The sequence below is a fragment of the Terrapene carolina genome, unplaced genomic scaffold, assembly GCF_002925995.2.
Source record: "Terrapene carolina triunguis isolate 2854851 unplaced genomic scaffold, T_m_triunguis-2.0 Scaffold88, whole genome shotgun sequence".
Taxonomy (NCBI): domain Eukaryota; kingdom Metazoa; phylum Chordata; order Testudines; family Emydidae; genus Terrapene; species Terrapene triunguis.
Genome location: NW_020664439.1, coordinates 38,608,278 through 38,632,589, shown reverse-complemented (window position 1 = coordinate 38,632,589; position 24,312 = coordinate 38,608,278). Strand labels below are relative to the sequence as shown.

At 39.6% G+C, this 24,312-nt stretch overlaps 1 protein-coding gene across 1 annotated transcript in view; it reads right to left on the bottom strand.

Moving 5' to 3' along the window:
* NAALADL2 (N-acetylated alpha-linked acidic dipeptidase like 2) overlaps positions 1-24,312 on the bottom strand; it is a 547,525-nt gene that overhangs the window by 253,029 nt on the left and 270,184 nt on the right. Inside the window, exon 5 of the mRNA XM_026650206.1 lies at positions 6,390-6,533. Within this exon, the coding sequence (XP_026505991.1) occupies positions 6,390-6,533 (144 nt within the window). The remainder of the gene's footprint in view (positions 1-6,389; positions 6,534-24,312) is intronic.

Below are 24,312 nucleotides of genomic sequence, written 5' to 3'. Positions count from 1 at the left end.
ATCCATATTACATAGATAAATCTTGCCATATCCTACTCTATTTGGCAGAAGTAAAGATGTTATTTTTTCCGAGAGGCCCAGGCTGCTGTTTTGTGACCTATCAACCTCTAAGAATTACCCAGAAGAATAAGTATTCTCCTCTTTTTGGATAAAAACTCAACAATGAAAGCTTTTTTGGAGTGGGGGGAGAGAATACAACTAATATGTCTTGGTCTCTTATAACTACGAAGCCTTCAAGGGTGATCTTTGAGAAAGAATAGAAATAAAGATATACTACAAGAAAATGCTGTAACATATGATGATTAAGAATGAGTATTAGCAGCATACAGTTTAAGATTACTTCTTTCTATAAATTTCTATGAAATAATAAGGCTTCCATTTCAAATAGTCACAGGGCAGCAACTCATAAGTATACTTGTGCCATCTAGACGTGGTAACATACATCACAGAGCTCCCTTGTGGCATTTTCCTCCATTTGTTCTTCTGGATTTATAACATAATGATTATGTACTATGTCAAGAAATGACAAGGTTGTTTGCATATTGATATAACTGACTGATGGCACGGTCAACATTATTAAATGAGGTTCTTTCAGCAAGCTCTGAAGAAGAAACACATACAACAGTATCACAGTGCTCCATTCTACTGCTGACTGAGAGGATATAACCTTTATCTTTTTATGCCCTTTTTCCCAGTGAATTGAAGACAGGCTTGGTTTGCACTACTGCAATGCCTGGCAGAGAATGTTGTTTGCCTTGGACCAATGTCATGTAATGCTGGGACTAAAGGATTATGTGATTCATGATTCAGATTTCACAAATGAGATCTGAATGTAAATCACAACACAATGACCATTTGGCATGTGGAATTGTGTGAAGCTAAGATGAAACATGGTTCAATTTAAAAAAAAATATTTTTAATAATTTCTTTTAAAAATATGCCACAAAACCTCTTTGGTTGCATTCAGTCATTTTCAGTTACAGGTATGTTTTACCTCTCCCTACTTTGCCAACGGTTGGTGTGATCTGCTTGCAGACTATCATACAGTTTTGTATTACAGTAATTAAGGAGATTCAGTAATGATCAGTAATTACATTTTGTAGAGATAAGAGTGGTTATAAAACATGAAGTGGTTCTATCCAGACTACAAACATTTTGGCCTGAGTATGTGTTAGTGGTTATAACACGGTACTAGAAGTCTTTCTATTCCTGATTCTCTTATTAACACACCATTTGGTCTTGTTCAAGTTCCTTAATCTATCAGTGCTTTTGCTTACCATTCTGTAAAAATGGATATAAACAAGTCTACCTCAATGCAAGGGATGTTATGAAGTTTATTAAGTCAATGTTTGTAAAGCATGTAAAGATTCTTGAGGCTCTGTCTACACACAAAAAGCATGAAGTTTTAACTGTTCTGGTATAGTTAAGGAATATACCCCTCCTCACTCCCCACTTCTTCATGTGGACAGAGTTATACTGATAGAACAGTGCTTATCCCATTACAGTTTATTCCAGTAAATTTAGGGGAATAAGCTATAATGATACAAGGCACCTTAATGCCAGTATAACTGCATCCAGATAGGGGCTGTACCAATTTAACTATTTCAGTAAAAAATCAATCCCTCTAACCAAAGTTAAAGTGGTACAAAATCTCTGTAGAGCAGGCCTTGGAGGAAATATGGTGATACATGGTCATAACATCCTGGATTTATTACTGCTCTGCAGGAGAACAGAGCAAATTTTCTCCAGTTACCATCAAATTAAAAAAAAAAAGCAGCACATGTTTTGGGGTAATGATGGAAGCATCCACAATTTAAACATTATTTATAACTTCAGTGGCAAAAGGGTCCATAATAAAGCTACAGTACAAGGTGTATGGGCTGATGTTCTCCGTATTAAACACATCAAGAAGTTCACCAAAGAATAGGGGAGTGTTGGCATAGGATAGAAATTAAATCTCTCTTCCTCTTGCCGGAGTGTTTTGAGGTAACATTAATGAATTTTGCCTTGCTTTTAAGACCCGTACACATGCCCAGAGACACCTGTGATGAATACATTTTTAGAAACAACAACCAAAAAAGACTTACATCCTACTTACAGTAATATAATGTTAGGGCTGTGACTACTAGAGTCAGAACCTGTACAGTAGCTGCTAAAAGCAAGAAGATGAATCTTTTAAACAATTTGTATCTTTTATGAGAACAAACCACACAAGCATTTTTCTAGCAGTAAATCCAGACTGCCATTAAATAGATCAAAGTAGTCCAAATGCATTTAGCATGTGAGAAAGGCAGCTTACCACATCTGTGGATTTGATGCTCAGGATGGTAAAGAACTAACACCAGTAACCAAGCAAAGTGAAGTTCTGCTAAATGCAAACCTCCCCACATAGTTCTTTCATTGTAAAAGTCAAATTCTTGATTCAACCTCCCTAGAATAGCCTTGAACAGAGGCTGTGAAATATACCAAACTGAGCCAAATTAACATAGCAATTTTGTGGTGTGCATCCAGCATCCTGCATTAACACAACTCCACAAATCTCATTTTCACTTATGCCCCAAGGCAAAATTTTAAATACAGGTCTCAAATGCTTGTAAGACTTGACTATTAACCCACCTTCATCACTAAACATCCAAAAAATAGTGCTATTAAGTGATTAGAATGTTCCTTGTAGCTACAGCTGTAAAATACAGAATTGCTCAGATTCAGAAGTATTTCACATGCGAGATACCTTCACAGATAAAAGTACATCAGAAACTCACTAATAGGCACTAATAACTCAGAGATCCAATTTAAATGACTGAAATTCATGAATTGGTAAGTAAGTGAATGAACAATAACAAAGAAAGGTTTCTGCAACACAAAATGTACTTTGTTTATGTTGATACGTGTATTTTAGTTTTATGATAATACTTCATAACATTCTAGTAAATATGCCATAATATATTCTGTAAAATAAGATCCATAGTATTGAGACCTCACTACAGTACACTGCTCTTAAATCTTTGCTAAGATGCAGGGAGAGACCACAACATTTTTATTTTTACTTTATTCCGGGGAGGGGGGGGTTATAAAATGTCTGGATTAATGAGGTTGTACTGCAGTAAACAAAAAGCAAAACAAAATATAGGGCAAACTTTTATCCCTACAGTTTATTTCATAGGTTGTAACTATTAAGTATGCCTGAGATGTTTCCTTCCTGATTCTCCGAACCCCTTTGTCACATAACATCACTTGAAAACTGCTGGGCTGGGGGGAAAAGGAAGCAGCATAAGAAAACTCTATATAAATGCTTAATCATTATTGATTTTTACAGCTTTTTGAAACATACTGACAAGAGAATGATGAGCATTTTATCCTAACAAATTTTAAGCCACCCAGTTGTCTGAATTGCTCATTCATCTCTTCTGACATCTAAGTGATGAGTTCTACATCAGAAGTGAAATATTTCTTATGCTTTCTTAGGATCAACTGGGAGTCTGAAGTATCAGCCTTCTAATATGTATCATTCTGCTCAGCAGGCAAAATTTTAAAATAGGTTAAATAGCACATAGATATATACCAGTTCAAATCTTTGGTCCATTCCAACAAATCCTCAGCAAGGATCATAGGGTCTTGAGGACTGTGTGTCCACTACATGAAAGCATGACACATTCTTTAGCTTTATGTGAAGTTGCTATTACAGACTCTCTTATTTAAAATCCAAGAATGCTCCACCTTGATAACTTTAGTCAAGGTATTTTCTATCTGGAATCAGACATAAGCTGTTCCTTCCAGTCCAGGCTAAGATGAACCATGGCCAGGTTTTTCCTAGGCATAGAGTCTGACAAGCCCTTTACTCCCAGAAAACATGCAACTCCTGGTGTCCCAGTAAACTAAAACAAACTGAAATAAACAATCAACCACCCAGTCCGGAGGCTGCCAGGCAAACAAAGCTGAGTGCCTATCCTTAGGATGATTCTGCCCTGGACCCTGCAAGCAGAGGTCTTGTAGAGCTGGAAGCAGGGCAGATCCTGTCCCTCTCTAGAACAAAGGTTGCCCAGCCCAAACACACACTTTTAAGGCTTGCTTGCTTCCTGAAGGCAGCTCAGCTGTTAGCGTTCCCTCTAAGCTAGAGAGCTCACACACATCTCATCTGGGATGGACAGGCACTTCTCCCTTCCGAAGGGAAAGTTCTTTAACTACTTCTCCACTTGCTGATCACATTGCCTTACATTTTGTTACACTGCCTCTGGCACTTCCCCCACCCTCGATGCCTTTGGGGAAGACGAAGTCCTTCTATAAAAACCACCTAGTCAAGTCTGCATAGAGGAAAATATTCCTTCCTGACCTCAGCAGTAATCACTTTATGTCCAGAAGCATAAGGTCTCACTGCCTTCATTCTTAGTACATATAACTACAAATGCTAAGAGTGGTCATAAACTTAACCAACCTTTTTATGTTCTTGTTTTATTATATCCTTATTCCACAATAACTTTCTAAAAGCAGTAAACAACTGATACAACCACACACACACACTGTACAATGGTTGCCCCTAAAAATGCATTTAAAATTTGCTTTTTACTATAGTAATGGTTTTATCACCTATAGATAGTGTAGGGAATACTGTGTTAATGTTATTTATTTACAAAGGAAATTGGCAAAGCCTTTTTAAAGGATGGTGTTAACACATAGACCTAAAAGCTCTAAGTTAGGTTAAAAAATTGTTAATCAAAATTATCATGAAGATTTGCAAAATTAGGCTAAGAAAAATAATAAAAAATGATAGCAAGCAAATTTTACATTGCTTATAGAGTGAAAAATATATCTAAAGATCATGACTTATTTTTGCAGTCACTTAAACATATATGCTTGTAATCAGCGCTAACTACTTGAATAACAAGTTATAAGAGTATAAGAAAAACTATGTGAAAGGAGTAAGTCTTTCAAAAGCATAAAATGTTCCAACTGCAAAGGGGAAAAATAAGTGATTAATTAACAAATGTTATTGTCTCTGTTGGCCAAAATTGTTGTGATCTTTTATACACTGGAAAATTGGTGTGTGTTAAATGTAACTGTCTAGACAATTAATCACAAAGTAGTCATTTGATAGTAATAGGACAATAATAAGTTACACATTTAGCCACAAACTGTAAAATGAAATAAACAAAGGGGGGAATATAAGAAACCTGTACACTTTGAACCACCTCGGCCCAGTAGTAGCCTTGTGGCCCCAGAGTGGGTCAGTAATTGCGTCTCTTCAATGTGCTGTTGTTTTCTTTGGTCAGGCAACCTGATTTAATCAACTCGGTTGGCATTTACTATTTGAGGTTTCAGTAACCAATACTTTAATAGAACCCATTACTTACAATGGCCACAACACCTAAATATACAAACAATACTGCGAATGGACTGGGTTAAATAGATGAGACAATACAATGTGTGGCCCCACTGTATTTTTCCTCTTATAAAAGATAAGCAAACACAAAATAAAAATCAAGGGAGTATTTCTGTTTGAAACATGCAGCTCTCCTGGAAGGTTCTCTATGCTTATTCCTTCATTTAATCTCTATGCAGTATCTTTTCTGGCAGACTATAATTTACTATTTTTCTCAAATCAGTTATCAGTCTGTTAAGGCAATAATCTGCATGGGTATGGTCTTTGTAGAGGCATTCTGAATGCATTCTCCCTTTTCTCCCAGCCCTACTCAACACATTGCTTTCTACTGTTTTTGATGTCAGAATGCAGCCATCTCCAGGTGAAACATATGGAAAAGGTCCCCATAGATATGGACACAAATACACATTACTGATGTTTATTTTCTAGCAAACAGATACAAACTAAATAATACGAAAGATGGATCACCATTTAGAAATACTACGTATGTGCTGGAGGCCGACATAAGACACAACACATCGCATTAATATGGTAGTTTAAATGCTCCAACAAAGCCAAACAAGCTGCACTGCATCACTAGCAACATCTCCAGGGTGATGATGCATAAAGTCAGAGGGATTTTCTAGTCAATAGCAGGAATTAGAGTTTAATGCCTTGTACTAAGAGACTTCATACTCCTGAAATGTGACTTATATAAACTGAATCTTGGCAGATGCAGTGTTTGCTGAAGCTGAAACTTGGAAGCAATGTGAATGTGGTTTCTGAAGCTAATGCACAAAATGCCTTATTTTAAACATGGCTTTTTTATAGTACTTCACAGCATTTTGTTTTCATTCAGCCTCAACTTAGCAGATCTTTAGAGTGTAATTTATGGGCTTTTTCATAGCCTGTTCTTAAAAGGCTGCTAGCAGAACATACCTGCAATCAGACAAACCCTCAATTATACCTAATTACCCAGAATGTATTGGAAGTGCTTCAGGACCGTTCCATAATGAACAGAAACCTTCATCACCTGTCACAGCCAGTTTGAGAGGGATACACCCATCACTTTTGCTTCTGTCCTCAGGTAAAGAAACAAGCCTTTTGACTAGCAGTGCAGATATGGGTTGCACTAACAGTGATGTAAGGTTCGATCGGTTCTGTCTGTAGTTTCCATCTGAAAATGAATAAGAGAGAGCAAACGGCAATTTAGTAAATGAAAAATTAAAAAGGAAAATATTTCCAGAGTCTGCATAGGTCTTAAAACAGACAAAGCCAGTATACAGTTTATGATATAGCATACTCACCCCTACAATGAAAAGTTGGATTTAGATTAGCAGCCGTTATTCTGCACTTACATTAATGAAAGAATTGTAAAGCTCTTCAGTGAAGTATACTACAAATTCACAATATAGGATTTGAGGAGTAATTTCTAAAGAAGTAAATCACCTAAAAAAATCTCCTGTAGCACATATTAAATTGTCTGTGTGGTACAGATATGAAACCAGGGTGGCATGTAGTAAAAGGAATAAAAAAAGAAAAGAAGTATTGGGATTCTATGGTTACCTTTGTTCAGTAAGGAATGAATGAGATGATACAATAGTATCAGATGGTAAAATAGACATTAAACACAATGCTGGATTCCAGAGCAAACAGATGCATAGATAAATGCAAGCACAGTTCCAAACTGACTGGATTGTTTAGCTTTGCACGGATTTTTAAATGACACAAAAAATAGAAGCATATAGCACTGGTGTTATTCAAGGAGCAAAAGATCTACATTACCATTCAGAGCAAGGCTTTCACAAGAATTCTGAAAATAAAACATACAAAGTAGACCGAACTGCACAGAACAATAGCCTCATAAGTGTTCTACTCAGAGATCCTGACTTCTTGATGTGAGGAGAGCCAACATGCATATATCTCCAAGCACAAAAATAAGAAATATATTCTTTTCTCTTTAAAGACCAAATCCCGCTCATTTCATTTGACTAAAGTGAATAGGATTTATCCTCTAAATTCAAGTATGTTTTTGTAATGTAGGGGTGAAGGTTCAGCTGTGGGATTTCTGACTGATTTCTTATGGACTCATGCTGAGCAGATGTCAAGGGGGGAAAGCTTACATAAAAGCAAAATCCTGCAAATACAGCTACAAAGAACTTGGGAAGCAGTAGCATAAGCCTGGCCATATCAAAAGGCTCAAGCCAACTTTCAAAGTCTCCCCCAAAATGACAACAAAAGCTAATACACTTTGTGAGGTTGGAAGCCCAGAAGGGGGGGAACAGTTGCGGTGAACTGATTCACGAGACAAGATGGAACCTGAGCTCTCTCGTTTGAAGCCATAATGCAAGCCATTTGAGAAAGTAATGGGAAAGGAAAAATCTCTAAAAAGATAGATGCAGTAAAGGAGGAAATGACTGTTATGAGAACAAACAAAAAATATTTAACATTAAAAAGGTTGAGTGAGTGAAGCAGAAAAACTGATTATTTCACTAGAGGACAAACGTAAGATGCTTGAGGAGGAAAACTCCTGACTTAATAAAGGATTCTCAACATGCCCTGGAACAAAAGACTGATGACCTGAAAAACAATCTAGGTGAAATCACGTTTGTTTAATTGGGGTCTTAGGATATGCTAAACGCCACAACCTGGAAGAATTTTCAGAATCCATGCACCAAAATGCCTTTCAGCTCAATGATAACGATTTGCCTATTACCAGGAGACATCCTGCAAGGAACTCACTTCTAAGAGCAACTAGGATCCACTGTTATGCAATTTCCAAACTCCCATGCACTGAAACTGGTTCTATAACAAGCTAGAAAAGCCAGCAAAACATGCTGTATCCCTGCCCATACCACATTATTTCTAGTCTGGAAATCTAGAATAAGGGTAGATATTTGATGAGATTAAAAATAAACTCGTGATAAAAAAAGGATCTGTTTTATCCAGCCTGGTTGAGGCTGTTGTGCAGTGCTTTACAACACCAAAAGACATCTGGCTATTCCCTGTGATCTCCATAATAAAGTCACAAGGTGTTGGACCCATCAAGAATCAATAATATGCACTCTAATTACATTCTACAAAATTACTAACAAAAATCCTGTTAGTGAACTAGCATTGAATTAAATTCTACAAACATCTGCATGTATCCTTCCTTTGCAGACAGTGCTGAAAATACCAGAAGCTTTCCAAGGTTTCATAATTTGCCTTTACAAATAGTGCAACATCAACATCTGTTCTCCTCAAAGTGGGTTGTGGCTTGGTGTACAGTGTGTCACCACTGTGTTCTGTTCCATGCTGAGTCCTCCCAGTTTGTTGGGTTGATGCCTCCCTATTTAAGGTGTTTTTTAAGTATGTCCTTGAAGCGCTTCCGCTGCCCTCCATGAGCCCGTCTTCCCTGACTTAACTAAGAGAAGAGCAGTTGCTTCAGGAGGCGTGTGTCAGGCACACGTACACAGTGACCAGCCCAGTGGAGTTGATGTTTCATGACTTGTGCTTCTACACTGCTGATGTTGGCTGCAGAGAGAATGCTGATGTCGGTCTTCCCAGATGATCCTGAGAATCCTCCTGAGGCAGCGCTGCTGGAACCACTCCAGAAGCTTGAGCTGTACGTTATCCAGGTCTCACACCCATAGAGAAGGGTAGGGATAACAGCTGCCTTGTAAACCAAGATCTTGGTGCCTGTTTGCAGATCCCTATCACTGAAGACTCTTCTGAGTAGTCTTCCAAAGGATGTGCTGACATAGCAGATCTGTATTTGATTTCTGTGTGAATGCTGGCTGTTTGGGAGAGTTGGCTGCCAAGGTATGGAAAATGGTCCACATTTTCCAGGGGTTTTCCACTGATGGTGATTAGTAGAGTACAAAGAGTAGTTTGTGCAGGTGAGGGCTGGTACCTTGATTTTCCCAATGTTGAGAGAGAGACCCAGGCTGTGATAGGCATTTGCAAAAAGATTTAAGGAGCTTTGCAGGTCGGCCTCTGTGTGTGCGAGGATGACACAGTCATCTGAATACTGAAGATCAGAGATGCCAATTCTTGTGAACTTAGATTTTGTTTGGAGACGTCGGAGATTGAGGAGTTGGCCATCCATACAATACTCAATCCCAATTCTGTCAGGAAGGCGGTTACCGATGAGGATCAGGATCACAGCAAGGTAAATGGAGAAGGGTGTTGGAGATACAGCCCTGCTTGACACCAATGCGAATGATGAATGGTTCGGTCTCTGAGCTGTTGCACAGAATGGTGGTAGTCATCCCATCATAGAGTAGTCTGATGATGGAAATTAATTTCTGTGAACAGCCAAACCTACAAAACACTTTCCGGAGGAATCATGATTGATAGAGTCAAAGGCCTTGGTTAGGTCGATAAATGCCATGAACAGTTCCTGGTTTTGCTCTCTGCACTTCTTCTGAATCTCTCGTGCCATGAAGATCATGTCCGTTGTGCCCGGGATGGCCTGAAGCCACACTGTGATTTGGGGAGAAGTTCCTCGGCCAGGGGAAGGAGGTGGTTTAATAGGATCTGGGCAAGGATCTTCCCTATGATGGAGAAGAGGGCAATACCTCTATAGTTTCTGCACAAAGATTTGTCACCTTTCTTGAATATTGTAACAATGTTGGTGTTCTTAAATTCAGGTGGAATTTCTTCACAGGTCCAGATTTTGTCAACGAGTTGGCAAAGTTTGTGCTGGAGCATTGTTCCACCAGCTTTAAAAACCTCAGCAGGGATGCCGTCTGGGCCTGGTGCCTTGTGATTTTTTGTCTGGGTGATGGTATGCCAGACTTCTTCAGAAGATGGGGGATCAGCAAGGTGTTCCATTGCTGAGCGTTGTGGAATGAACTCGATGGTGTCTTCAGAGACTGTGGATCTGTGGTTTAGTAGGCTCTCAAAGTGCTCCTTCCAGCGTTGTTTAATGGCTGCATTGTCCTTGAGGAGGGTGGAGCGTAAGGGGTTTGGGCCTTTGGAACTTGGCCCATATATAGCTTTTGTTGCTTGAAAGAAGCTTCTCATGTGATCCTGGTCTACGAAACCCTGGATCTCAGAGGCCTTTCTCTTGCCAACACTTTTTTTTTATGTCACATAACCTCCTTTAGTCTTTGACTCTGAGCAGGTGATGAGCCTCATGTTTTCATTGGTTAGAGGAATCATTTTGCCAGGTACAGAATGTATTTCTTTTCTGTTGAATTAATGGTAGGATTTCCTCATTATTTTCATCAAACCAGTTTTGGTGACGATGAGTGGAATATCGTATGGAAGTGGTGGGCAACCTGCAGCCCATGATGGGCCGCAGGTTGCCCACCACTGTCCTAGTTTCAGCACATGGACTGTGAATAGCATTTTTAAGTTGATCCCAGTGCTCTTGAATATCAATGATATTGTCAGGCAAGTTAGAGAGTTTCTCAGACAAGTGTTGCTGGAAAGTCTCGCAGCTGGCTTGGTCTTGAAGTGCTTTGATGTTGTACCACTTTCGCTTAGTCTTTGGGTGTTTGCAGTGTGGTGGAGCAAGCTGCAGGTACATGAATGATCTTATTAATCAGTGGTCTGTCCAACAGTAATCTGTACCTCTCATGGCTCATGTTATACGGCCGTTGGTGTAATCTCAGGCTCTGATTATAACATAGTCAAGGAGGTGCCAGTGTTTGGACCGAGGATGTTTCCAGGTGGTCTTAAATTTGTTGCTCTGCCTAAAGATGGTATTTGTGATGAGCAGGTCATGCTCCACACATTTGCTGAGGAGGAGAATACCATTGAGGTTTACATTTCCCACTCCTTCTTTGCCTGTTGTGCTGCTCCAGAGTTGGGAGTCCCATCCGACTCTGGCATTGAAATCTCCCAGGAAGATGAGTTTCTCTGCCTTAGGTGTGGCAGTGAAGACTACATCAAGAGCGTTGTAAAACTGCTCTTTGTTGACTTCCTCATCATTGAGTGTTGGGGCATATGCACTGATTCATAGGTTCATAGATTCATAGATTCTAGGACTGGAAGGGAACTCGAGAGGTCATCGAGTCCAGTCCCCTGCCATCATGGCAGGACCAAATACTGTCTAGACCATCCCTGATAGACATTTATCTAACCTACTCTTAAATATCTCCAGAGATGGAGATTCCACAACCTCCCTAGGCAGTTTATTTCAGTGTTTAACCACCCTGACAGTTAGGAACTTTTTCCTAATGTCCAACCTAAACCTCCCTTGCTGCAGTTTAAGCCCATTGCTTCTTGTTCTATCCTTAGAGGCTAAGGTGAACAAGTTTTCTCCCTCCTCCTTATGACACCCTTTTAGATACCTGAAAACTGCTATCATGTCCCCTCTCAGTCTTCTCTTTTCCAAACTAAATATGACTGTGGCAATTGGTTGTGTGCTGAGCTGGAGCTGAAGAATTATGAGATGCTCGTTGATCCCCACGGGAAGCTCCAAAAGCTGACTGGCGATCTTATTTTTGATGGCAAAGCCAATCCCGTGAACGGATCTCTCTTCAGGTGGCTTTCCTTTCCAAAAGAAGATGTAGCCACCCCCATCGGCCCGGCGGGTCTCACTAAGGGCTGCAATGTGAATGTTGAGTCTTGCCAATTCTCTGGCAATTGTGGCAGTTCTTCTTTCTGGGCATTCACTGTGCTGAGAGTCCATAAGGGTGCACACATTCCAGGTGGAGAAATTCATTGTCTTATATCTCTTATTTCGGCCGCACTGTTGAGTGATACCACTGACTGCAGCCATCTAGTCGGAAAAGTGTGAGACAGCCTATGTTTGGGGCACCTTTTTTAGCCCCCTCCCCGTTTGGGGTGAGCAGAAGGGATCCTGAAAAGCCCTGGTCTGTCACAGCTGCTGCTGTCAAAATGCACTTCTGTTTCATCCAAGCACAAGATGACCATCACACGGCTGCTGCCTCTGTGCAGATTTGTGACTGAAGACTCCCAGAGATCACTGTGCCTGTCTTCACCACCACTCGTCCATCGCTGCAGGGCTTTGTATGGGTGTGAGCCCTTTGGCAGAGGCCAGCGCGTGAAATCTTTTCAAGTGGGGAAACTGGGGCTCAGGCGGTAACCACACGAGACTTGAGAGGAGGAAAATCCTGACCCAGTGGCAAGGGAATCCAAGAGAACCAGGGACCTCCCTCCTGCTGCAGCCCTCATCCACCTTCACAGTCACAGAGTACTACAAGGTCCTCTTATGCACCCAATCCGCCGTTGGGGTCTTGCACCTCACATATACCAGAAGGAACCACCTCAGACAAGAAATCATCTCATGCTCCCACACGCTGGAAGAAAAAAAAACCCCAGGAAACCTACCTGGAGCTCATGCAGGAAATCAAAACCAACAGAAGTTGGTCCAATAAAAGATATTCCCTCACCCACTAAGGATGTGACACATTCTCCACCAGAAGTCTTTAAATCAAGATTGGATGTTTTCTCTAAAAGATATGTGCTACCAGAAGTGATGTACTTGATACAGGAACCACTGTGTGAAATTCTATGGCATGTGCAATGCAACAGGTCAGACTAGATGATCATAATGGTTTCTTCTAGCCCTAAAATCTATGTGCCTAGAGGCAACAAGTGACTTGTGGTCAAGAATAAAAATGAGGGACAGAAATGCCACCTTGAGGATATCCATGTTTACTTAAATGTACAAGTAGTAAGCAACTGAAACAAAGGCACATGCAATAACAAAAAGGACTACTACCTCACAATTAATTACAAATTAAATATGACTTGAATGGGAATAAACTGTTTAAATATATTCATGTCAGAAGTATTCTAACATATCTGATAAATGATGAAGAACAAGGGAAAGGGATGTTTGAATAAATGAACTCACTGAAGGACAACCAACATACTAGAAATACAAACTTTATAAATTGACATCCAATCCTAACGTTGTAATTACTTTGCCAACAAAGGCACACTGAGGAAAGGATCTGTAAATGCTGTTCTACTCAGTTTCTTTTCACAACACCCTTCATTATGATGTGGCAATAGCAAATTCCTGGCACATTATTCTAATTATGCTAATAGTGCTTAATCTATAAGCCCCTTCATGAGACCTAATGAACACCACTGAAGTTATTGAAAATAGAGGAAAAGTAAAACAATTTTAATCTCAAATGCTACACCTCAATTTGAAATTTCATGTACTGGATGGGATTTACAAAGAGTCTTAAAAGAGTTAGGTACTCAGGCTAGGATTTTAAAAGGAGCCTAATGCAGTTGGGTGCCCAAATCTCATGGGCTTTCAATGGGAATTGGATAGTTAGATCCCTTAAAACCTTTGAAAATCCCACCCTTCTCATGGGACTGTAGCTATAGGGAGGGGACGGATAGCTCAGTGGTTTGCGTATTGGCCTGCCAAACCCAGGGTTGTGAGTTCAATCCTTAATAGGACCATTTAGGGATCTGGGGCAAAAATCTTTCTGGGGATTGGTCCTGATCTTAGCAGGGGATTGCCTACATGACCTCCTGAGGTCCCTTCCAACCCTGATATTCTATGACTAAAGACAAAGATTACAGATGCTGGGCTATATTCTGCTCTCAAATCATAGTAACCATGGAGTAACTCCAGTGAAACCTATGAAGTTGTGATGAATTTATACTGTTGCAACAGAGAGCAGAATATATAGTCCATGTAGCCAATCAGTGTTAAAAACAATTTGCAGTCCACACATGAATTTAGCATACTAACTACTTGCTTTAGTGGAGCTAACTGGTTGAGTATGAGTAAAGTTTGCAAGCTCAACCCTAAATCTTATGGAATCCAAATCCTAAAGCCTTTTAGGCAAGCAAAACTCCCACTGACATCAAAATTTGACTAAAAAAAATCAACTCAAACAATAATTTGTATCATTTGCTTTATTCCTGATGAGAGGTAAAGATTTTAAGGCCAGAAGAGATCATTAGATCATCTAGTCTGACCTTCCATACAACACAGGCCATTGAAGTTCATCCTGTTACACCATTATGATCCAAATGTGGGTTCTTTTCCTAGTTGTTTAGACTTGCTGTATCACTTTTTACAAATAACAGCATCCTTGTACCTCAGTTTCCATATCTGTCAAATGGGGATAACAATTCTTCCCTATTTTCCAGGGGTGTTGAGCAATTTAATTCATTAGAGTTTGTAAAGTGCTATAACGTCATTGGAAAGTTGCCATTGTGAGAATATAATAATCACATTTCTACAACACCTTCCATTAAATTCTTTATGCATCCAGGTGCAAGCATAATCTTTCACACTGTCCTACTGCTTTTCAGCACACTTGGAATAAAGAATCATAGGGGGGAGGGGGAAGTGCAAAAAATCTAAGAGGGACTGGGAAAGATTATGGACTTTTTTTACCCTCCTAACCACAGTATATTATTTTATTCCTAATTTCTTACTTTAATATTTCCTGATTATTTTTAAATACAAAGGAGTGTGTGGTGCAGGGATTATTTTGTGTTGTTTGTTTTGATCCAGGTCCAGTGCACAGAAAAAGGGAGGACAGTATTACTATACGTTGTCATTTCTGTTTATTAAAGTCACCCTCTACAAGGATCAGATAAAACAAAAGAAAGTCAATAAACAAATGTGGCCCAAAATGTATTCTGTTATTGACAAAATTCAGTAAAATAATTCCCCTTTTATGCCCTAACATACCATTTTAATGATCTAAAATATATTTGAAAAAAGATTAACTATGACTGAACACCGGGCCATAATTGTACATACTCACATCTTTGACTTTTTGGTGCATTAATAATAAAATGGTATTCGTTTTGAAATATCTGAAGTGCATGCCTCATTAAATTTTCACCTAAAGCTTAATGGAAATTTGACAAAGTTTAATGTTGAGAACAGACACCCCAAGCACGACTTTACAGCACACTACGAAAATTAAATTATGGCATAAAAGACAAAATAAAGTGTGTTTTGTTGAGTAAGAGGTTCTCTCTTGTTAATCCCCTTGAGTGAAGAGTTAGTTTAGTGCATTTCTTTGGTGATAGAAATGTGTGTATTCTTAGAATTGCATCTGACCGCCCTCTGACAAACACTTGATCTTGCACTAAGCCTGATGAAAATGTACCCGCTGTAGGTGAGAATCCCTGGCACTTACAGAAGTGCTCTTTCAACAGAAATTCACCCCATTTTTTTCTGATTGAGTCAACAACTGGTGTGCCACCCCTGCTGCTTATTGTATTAATCATGATTGTTTCAGTTACCTTGACTTTCTCCCACCCTGCCTCTCTATCTTCATTGTATCCATCTGTTGTTTCTAATTGTATGCTGAGAAAAGAATGGACTGTCATTATTAGGTATGTACAGTGCTTAGCATAATGGCATCCCAAACCCAGATTAGGGCCTCTCGGAGAGACAAGGACTTTATTATGATATAAATCATAATAATTCTGCTCTGCAACACTGTTCTCAAACCCTCAGTGACGACTATTTACTTTCTGTCACAGCAAGCACTACTTCTAATATTGATGTGATTCTGCCTACATGAAGAAGTAACCTGTCACCCTCTGTATTAATGCTGATGGAAGAAAACAACTTGCGCTGTTCAGTTGTGGGAGAGGAGGTCAATTAATGTGTGAAAGGTTGTTAGATCCCTTCTACACCTTTAGAGAGGAGAAGCTCTGTGAAAACCACGTATCTTCTCCACAAACAGAGATCTGGAGGCCATCCATGTTTCTCTCCCTGGGCAGATATAGCCCAGCAGAGGGGATGTCAGTCCCCCCACCCATGTCTCAAATATGGAGAGTTCCATGGAAGTGGGTGTCATGAAGTATGCATGTAAGGGGTGAGGTATATCAGAGGAGGAAGGCCATTTTGTGGGCATACTTGAATGGAGTGCATACTTGAAGACTACCTTACAGTGGTGGAAGGAGAAAATAAAGGCGGAAGGTGTCCTGGCAGGTATAGACTAAGTAGTTGAGAATGCATGGGAAAATGTGCCCCTGGTATAGGAGAATACAACATTAGGAAGGAGCACTCCCTGGAACAGATGACAATGGAGTACAGCTGGTCACAAGCAACCTCCCCTACTATTTTCATTCATCTCCTAATGAAATAAGCACATCATAAAGAGCCTAGTAATGTATGTCAGCTCAGAAGTATTTTGTTTTCCTACCACTATCATTATTGGTAAGTGAAGGCAGAACACCACTTTTTGGTCTTTGTAAAAAAGGTCCAAAACTCTGAGATACTGTAAACAGGGATTTAGTGTATTCACATGGCTACAGGAAAGGGGGTTTCAATTGGGGAAAGGATAGCTCAGTGGTTTGAGCTTTGGCCTACTAAGCCCAGGGTTGTGAGTTCAATACTTGAGGGGGCCATTTAGGGATCTGGGGCAAAATTGGTACTTGGGCTTGCTAGTGAAGGCAGGGGGCTGGACTCAATGACCTTTCAGGGTCCCTTCCAGCTCTATGAGATAGGTAGGTCTCCATAAATTTTTTTAATTTTTTTAAACCATAAAATATCACCAGACTCTTGAAAAAATTGTGTTGACAACAGTGTGTGTGTTTGTTTATATACTTTCACACGGATTTGATTTTTTTTGTGGTGGGGGGTGGAATTCATCTTGGTTTGCACTAATTGAGAGTGTCCCTTTAAGCAAATGCTATTTTTGTTCTTAAAAACAAAACAAACAAACAAAAACACCAAACAGGAGCACTTTGCAAGATTAGAACCCATGTCTCTAGAGGGAAAAGAATCTTGCATGATGGTCACTGTCATTTCATCCCCCGCCCCCAACAAATCTGGTCAACCATAGAAAAGAAAAATGCCACTCCTCTGTCTCTTAGTACAAATCACTTGGTCTTAATGCCCACTTAATGTACTATAAAAACACTGTCAGTCTTGTTTCTTTTTAAGTTAAACGGAATTGAAAGAAACACATTTATTTTGCAAAGGCAAAACAACTGACACATGTTGATGCAAAAGTATCTTACAGCTGCTGCGCCTGCTCTCTCCCCCCCCCCATTCCTTCCCCCGCCCCCGCTGTAGAATATTTAATAAAGTAGGAGGAATACAAACAAAATTTTAGCCAAATCATAGTCCAATAGCACTTTTGCCTTCTTATATTCTATACTATTAATTGCTGTTGTTAAGGATATTTAAGAAACTCTACAAAACTAATTTCAATTGTTTCTTTAGTTGAGCAATCAAAATTAAAAGAACTCTAAGAAAGGTGGTCTGGGTAATCAGTTAAGCCGTTGTTTAATGAAGGAATTACTTATACCCTATCTTTCTTTAAAAAGTTAAAGATTTTAGTAATTTATAAAATTTCATATTTTTGCAAATTGCTCTTCACATGCAAAGGACTTTTCCAAATTTCCCAAATGTGACCGCTGATTTGTGGTGTGCAACTTGAGACCCTTTGGGACTGATTTCAAGAGATGCTGAGCATCTGCAAATTTCACTGAAATGTGGGTGCGCAACACTCCTGGAAAAAAAAAAAATCAGGACCAAGATGTCTCCTCCGGGGCACTCAAAAATCAGTGGCCTCTTTAAAAAATGTTGACCACAGTACATTACACACACTGTGATTGTGTTATACGAGTCTTAAATAATTCTCACTTAAAACATTAACGCTGCCTATTGTCCCAAATCACCTTCTGTTGAACAAATATATATTTATAATAAAATATTCCTAACACAAATTGTGTCATGATGGAAATACTACCTGATGTGGCATCCTAAAATGTACTACAGTAGGAATTAATTGGTGTTTAGCTCAGAACAGTTTGGAAATGTTATTGCTCATGCTCAGGATTATGGTTTTGAATGAAATATTTATCTATTAAACATTTCTTATTTTTTCCCAGAATGCCCAGTGATTAGTTCACTTCAAGAATTGTATGTTTGCAAAGCGTGTATCTCAGATGTAGCTGCCTTTGTGCCCCTAGAGCACAGACCCCTAAGCTGTGCTATGTCCTTCAAAAATACAAATCAAATTTACCTACCAAGTTTGACTTTTTATAGCTTTTTAAATTGAAATACCGTAGGCCATTTTGAATGAAAGTACCAAGTGGATTATAATGCTCTTCTTCAACTTCATTAAAAAGCATTCTTTGTCTAAGATCCATTTGGGTGTCTCTCGACTGCTTGGGTGCACTGGGGCCAATTCTTCTGTACCGTAACACCACGTGAGTGTTTGTGTCCATGATTAATTTGGCCCATCGTACTGATATGGAAACACATCCATTCCCACTGAATCTATCACTCTTTTACTATAAGTCTGGATCGTTCCCTTAAGTATTCTTTGAATGTGAGAACTTTGAAAACATAAAATGACACCATAAGAATAAGAAACCAAATAAGAGAGACAAAAAACATTCACTTTATAGTTTATTCCTACCAGGATATTCTGTGCTCATAAAATTGGAATGATTGACCATCTGCAAGCTGTAGCCCTTTATATATTCACAAGCTAAATGCGAGGCAGCTCTCAGCGGTGCAAGTTTCCTTGCTTGGTTTTTTATTGATAATACTCCCTTTTAATCCTGAAGGCTATGTGTGTGTGAGATGATTCGTTCAGTATCTTGTTATGGAAAGCAGTAACTTTACATTTTTATAAGGCGAGGAAAAATTAGCCAGGGTGATATGTCCGTAAAGAGCTTTTAAAAAACAAACAAACAAAAAACCAACAGCAGCACAGTCGCTACATGTGTCTAGTCTACCCGCTCATACCCCCCAAGTTGCTGACCATGCATTAATTTCTGGAGGAAGTTTTACTCCTGGCTGGGAAGATTTCATATCAGCTGTAGTAACTATTTTATTCAGTGTTGAGATGTTATTTATGAATGAAGCCCTTCTGAGGGTGAACAATGTTAGAATGCAGTAAGATATACAGAACTGCCCTCTTCTCTACCCCTCTTCCCCAGTAAATTAATACTGCTGCCTGTTCCACACACAAGTCTTGGCTTGGGTGGATCTGACTAGGGTGACGGTTCCCTGCTCCTTATCTAGCTGCAGCACACCAGAATGAAATAACAATGATAATAATGCTCCAAGTGTAGATTTCAAAGTGCTTTGCAAAGGTGGGCAAGTGTCATTATCCCCATTTTACAGATAGGGTAACTGAGATAATAATAATAATATATATGGAGACCTACCTATCTCATAGACCTGGAAGGGACCCTGAAAGGTCATCAAGTCCAGTCCCCTGCCTTCACTAGCAGGACTAAGTACTGATTTTACCCCACATCCCTAAGTAGCCCTCTCAAAGACTAAACTTACAACCCTGGGCTTAGCAGGCCAATGCTCAAACCACTGAGATATCCCTTCCTCAGCATCACTAACTATATTGCCTTCCCTCAGGCTTTGTGGAGGGCACACCACAGGTCCTGGGATCCACACAGGGGAAGTAGATGTGTGGGAGAGGAGCAGGCAGCTCCTGTATTATCTGCACATGCCCTGCAGAGCTCACTGGCGCAAGATAACACAGCCTCTAGGCTTCCCTCCCCTTTGCATCATGGATCAACCATAAAGGATGGTTCTCAGAGTAGCCACCAGCTGCAGGAGCCCTGTCAGGTGGGGTCCTTTGAGATTACAGTTTCAGATAAGGGGGAACCAAAGACATGAGCCTCCATGTGGATGACCTTTATTTCTTGCTGAGCCCCCAGGGGCTGAGTGACTCTTAAGGTATCCATGAAGTTGGTGGGCAGGCCCTCTGGCCACTTGGGTGAAGGGAGAAATCCTGCCTTTTCCTAGTAGTGCTCAGATACCCTGGAGATAGGCACTGTGTAAGAATCAATGGAATAACTGGGAAAGCGGAGAACCTCACAGAGATATTCTCCTCTTTAGCGCCTTCCTGCAGGAGAGGGCGATCAGGCCAATAGGTGGCAAAATAACTGCCCTGCTTATGGTTTAGTAAGTTTACAGCAGCCAGAATCTGCATTTGGAACGCCCATGACATCTTAAATGAGTGTTCTGTTATGAACAAGGAAGCAATATTATGTACCCATAATAATGAGATTTATTATTATTAAAAATAATAAAAATCTTATAACACACTATAAGGGAATGGAATGGAAATATAAAATCTTTAGGAAAACACTGATTGTGATAGCTTTAGGATATCAATTATTTTGTTTATAACACACAGTGATTCAGAATCTCTCATGTTCAGTATATATGTTGCAGAAAACACAAAATAAAGTTGTATGTGCTACCTGTAGTTTGGTATGTGTAACCTATAAAACAATATGCATTAAATGATTTATTCCTCCATACAGATTTGAAAACCACAAAGCTACGCTTCGCTAGATAGTCCCATGCCCCCGACATGAGGTGACTTATTTTGGGCCTTGGTCTTGCCCTTGCCCTTCTTTGGATGTCATTCCAGAAGCTATTCATTGCCCTGTACTTCACTTTCCCTGAGCTTTTTTTCTCTCTTTTAACCTAATCTAGTTAAATCTTGATTTGGGAGAAAGTGCCAGGTGCCCTTACATTTTCATATTTAGGAACTGACACTATGATCTTCACACAGGAGAAACTTCCTACATAAGGTATAAAGGATTTGGTACTTATTTGAAAAACTGATCAAAAGTCATAATTATGTGACAGCTGTGTCGTGGCTTATGGGAAATGAGTTAATAATTTCAGTCCAGTTCCTATAGAATGGATATCCATATCACAAAACAAACAAACAAACAAAAAAACCACCACCAGAACAGGCACATGTTGTCAGTAAAATGGAAGTAATAAAAGGAAACTAATTTATTATCTTACCCCTGGATGTGGTCACTGTAGGCCAGGGCTGGGGCAATTTGTCAGTAAAACTTTCATTCCCTCTGCCTATGGAATAAAATTATGTCTTATAGCTGTTGCGTGAATTAACAAGGGACACCATCCTTAAGGATTTCAGTCCCTGTTTACAATCTGGAGCATTTTATATGTACTAAAATTCCCTTTTAGAATTTACTTTTTTAAAAGTGGTTATTACATTATGTACCACTCCTGTGTAATAATCTAATATGCCGATAAGGTAACAAATCTGTTGAAGAGGCATGCTGTATTGCAGTAAAATAAGGTACAGAAAGAAACAGACGTTGTATTCCTCCTCCTCCTCTTTGTTTCTTTGCTATAGTAACAAATGTCAAGTCATTTTTGCTTAGGCGTGGTCTACACTGCTATGTCGGTCACGGGTGTGAAAAAAACAGATCCCTGAACAACATAGCTATGCAGACCTAACCCCCAGTGTAGCCGCAGCTATGTCAACAGAAGAATGCTTCTGTTGATGTAGCTAACTTTGTTCAGGGATTTGGTGTTCCAACACAGAAAGAAAAACCCCTTCTGCTGCATAGGCTGTTTCTACACCATGGCATTATGCTGGCATAGCTATGCCAGTATAGTGTCCATGGTGTAGAGACAGCCTCAGATTGCTTATTTCTCTCAGTCACTTTGCTTAGCTCTTTCTACAGTTCCCATGCTTGTTTCTGATCTTATCATACCTTTGTGTGTAATGGCAGATACTTATCATTGCACTTGTGAAAGAGTAGTAAGACAATCCCCTTACTTTCTCTTTTGATTGCCATCTGTTAAAGCGTCTCCTCTCCTCGGAGAAATCAACAACATTCCATATCGGAACTGTGAATTGCAAATATGTCATCATCTGCAAACCTTATGAAAATAATTCCCTCTGGAAAAAATAAGAGTCTCCACTAGAAATTATTGCAGGAGACTAAACTAAGCTATATGGGAGGCTCTGCATGGATTTTACAGGGAGGCTGATGGTGGACCCTATACAACCGAAAAGAGGAAGACTACGGGTATGTCTACACTTAGAGCTGGAGGTGTAATCTTCAGTTTCAGGAGACATACACATGCTAGCTCAGTCAGAGCTAGTGTACTAAAAATAGAATAGCTGCTATGGCACAAGCAGTGTCAAAGACTAACCTTTTTTTCCATTTGTTTTTTTGAGAATGATCATGCAAAATACCCTCATAGTTTTGCTTTTCCCCATGAGTAATGCACAGCGCTTAGTTTGTAACGAAAGACCTGTCAGGGCTCAAGCAATTAGGTACTAAGGCTCAAGCAATTTTTATCTATTCATAATGGATGCAGCAAGCCCAGAGGTGCTGGGACTATGAACTTCCAAGCCTAGAGATCCCTGACTCAGCCCTGGCAAGCTCTGGCACAAGTTAAGCACTGGTAATGCATAATAAATAAATAAAAATTAAAAAAACAAATTCTACCATCTACCCTTTAGCATTCTCACTCATAAAATAAACCAAAATGCGTGTCTTGATTTTACACAGTTTGCAGAAACATAAAAATAAATTATAGGAAAGCTACAGTGTTAATTTTAGCACTGTGTGATGTTAAAGTAAAAGTAATTTCTAACTGACATAAAGATTAATCCAGTTACAATGTGTCTATTGGTACCACTATATTTGAACGATTCCTGGACTAATTTTAAATTAAATGAGACACGCGCATATGACAAACAAGTACCAAATGAATTACTACGATAAATATGAAATTCCCATGCAATGACAGGATGGTTAAAATAAAGTGAACCCTCTATATTTATGCGTTGTTTTAAAAAGGTCTTTTAGCTAATGCTAAATTATAGCAAACCACATGTCTTAATACACAGAAGAGTTACCTGATCAAAACACCCTGTAATCATAGTGTTATAAGATCTGCTTTCATAGTAAGCTTTCATACCCCCTGCATTTTGGAGAATGACTATTTCATTCAGTGTCTCAAAAGCAAAAATTCTATTACTGTGATGTGCAGCTGTTTATCTAATGTAGAAGCTTGGCTCATGTACAAATAGTAATTTGATTGCAATTGTTAGGGAGGTAAAAGTATGGCAAATTAAGCAAAAATGACATTTTTTCCAGAACAAAGGGGTGGGTATCATCAGGATCCTCATATGACCCCCATCTGCAGTACATGTTCATTCTTGGAACAAGTCAATAAAACCTTAAGGCAGCGATTTTCAATTATGAATTGGGACTAGAGAACATAATAAGTGATGTAATCTCTGTGCATGGATGACCTTCATGACATTTACATGGGGGGGGGGGTTGGGGGGTGGAATCACCTCTCACAGAAAATAGTATTCATAAATTTAAGTTGCTTGGTGTTAATCTCTCCCTCTGGGATATATCACACCCATCACTTAAGGCCAGATTTTCAAAGGAATTTGATTGTATAAAGATGCAGATAGGCATCTAGTGGGATTTTCAAAAGTACTACCTGCCTAGCTCCCATTTATTTGAGTGGGACTTAGGCACCTAGGTGATTTAGAAAATTCCACTAGGTATCTACCTGCCTCTTTAGGTGCCTGAATACCTTTACAAATCTGCCCCCAAGAGCCTAAGACAATTGGGGGCTTGGGGGTTTTGCGCGTGTACATGATGCATTAGTCTGGCCCAGAACGTGTAAATTGTAATGTGCACTAGCATGTTGCATACGAACTGGCCTGCATGGATACTGCTGGAGTGCACTAAAAGTTCCCTAGTGCATGTTAACATAGTCCCATTTCAAACAGTACTACAGTAACTCCTCACTTAACGTTGTAGTTATGTTCCTGAAAAATGAGACTTTACGCGAAACAATGTTAAGCAAATCCAATTTCCCCATAAGAATGAATGTAAATGGGGGGGTTAGGATCCAGGGAAATTTTTTTCACCAGACAAAAGACTATATTATATATGTATACAAAGTATAAGTTTTAATCAAACAATTTAATACTGTACACAGCACTGATGATTGTGAAGCTTGGTTGAGGTAGTGAAGTCAGAGGGTGGAAGAGGGTGGGATATTTCCCAGGGCATGCCTTACTGCTAAATGATGAACTAGAACTCAGCTGAGCCCTCAAGGGTTAACACATTGTTGTTAATGTAGCCTCACGCTCTACAAAGCAGCACGAATGGAGGGAGGGGAGACAGCATGGCAGACAGAGACAGACACACACCGTGTGTGTGTGTGTGTGTGTGTGTGTGTGTGTGTGTGTGTGTGTGTG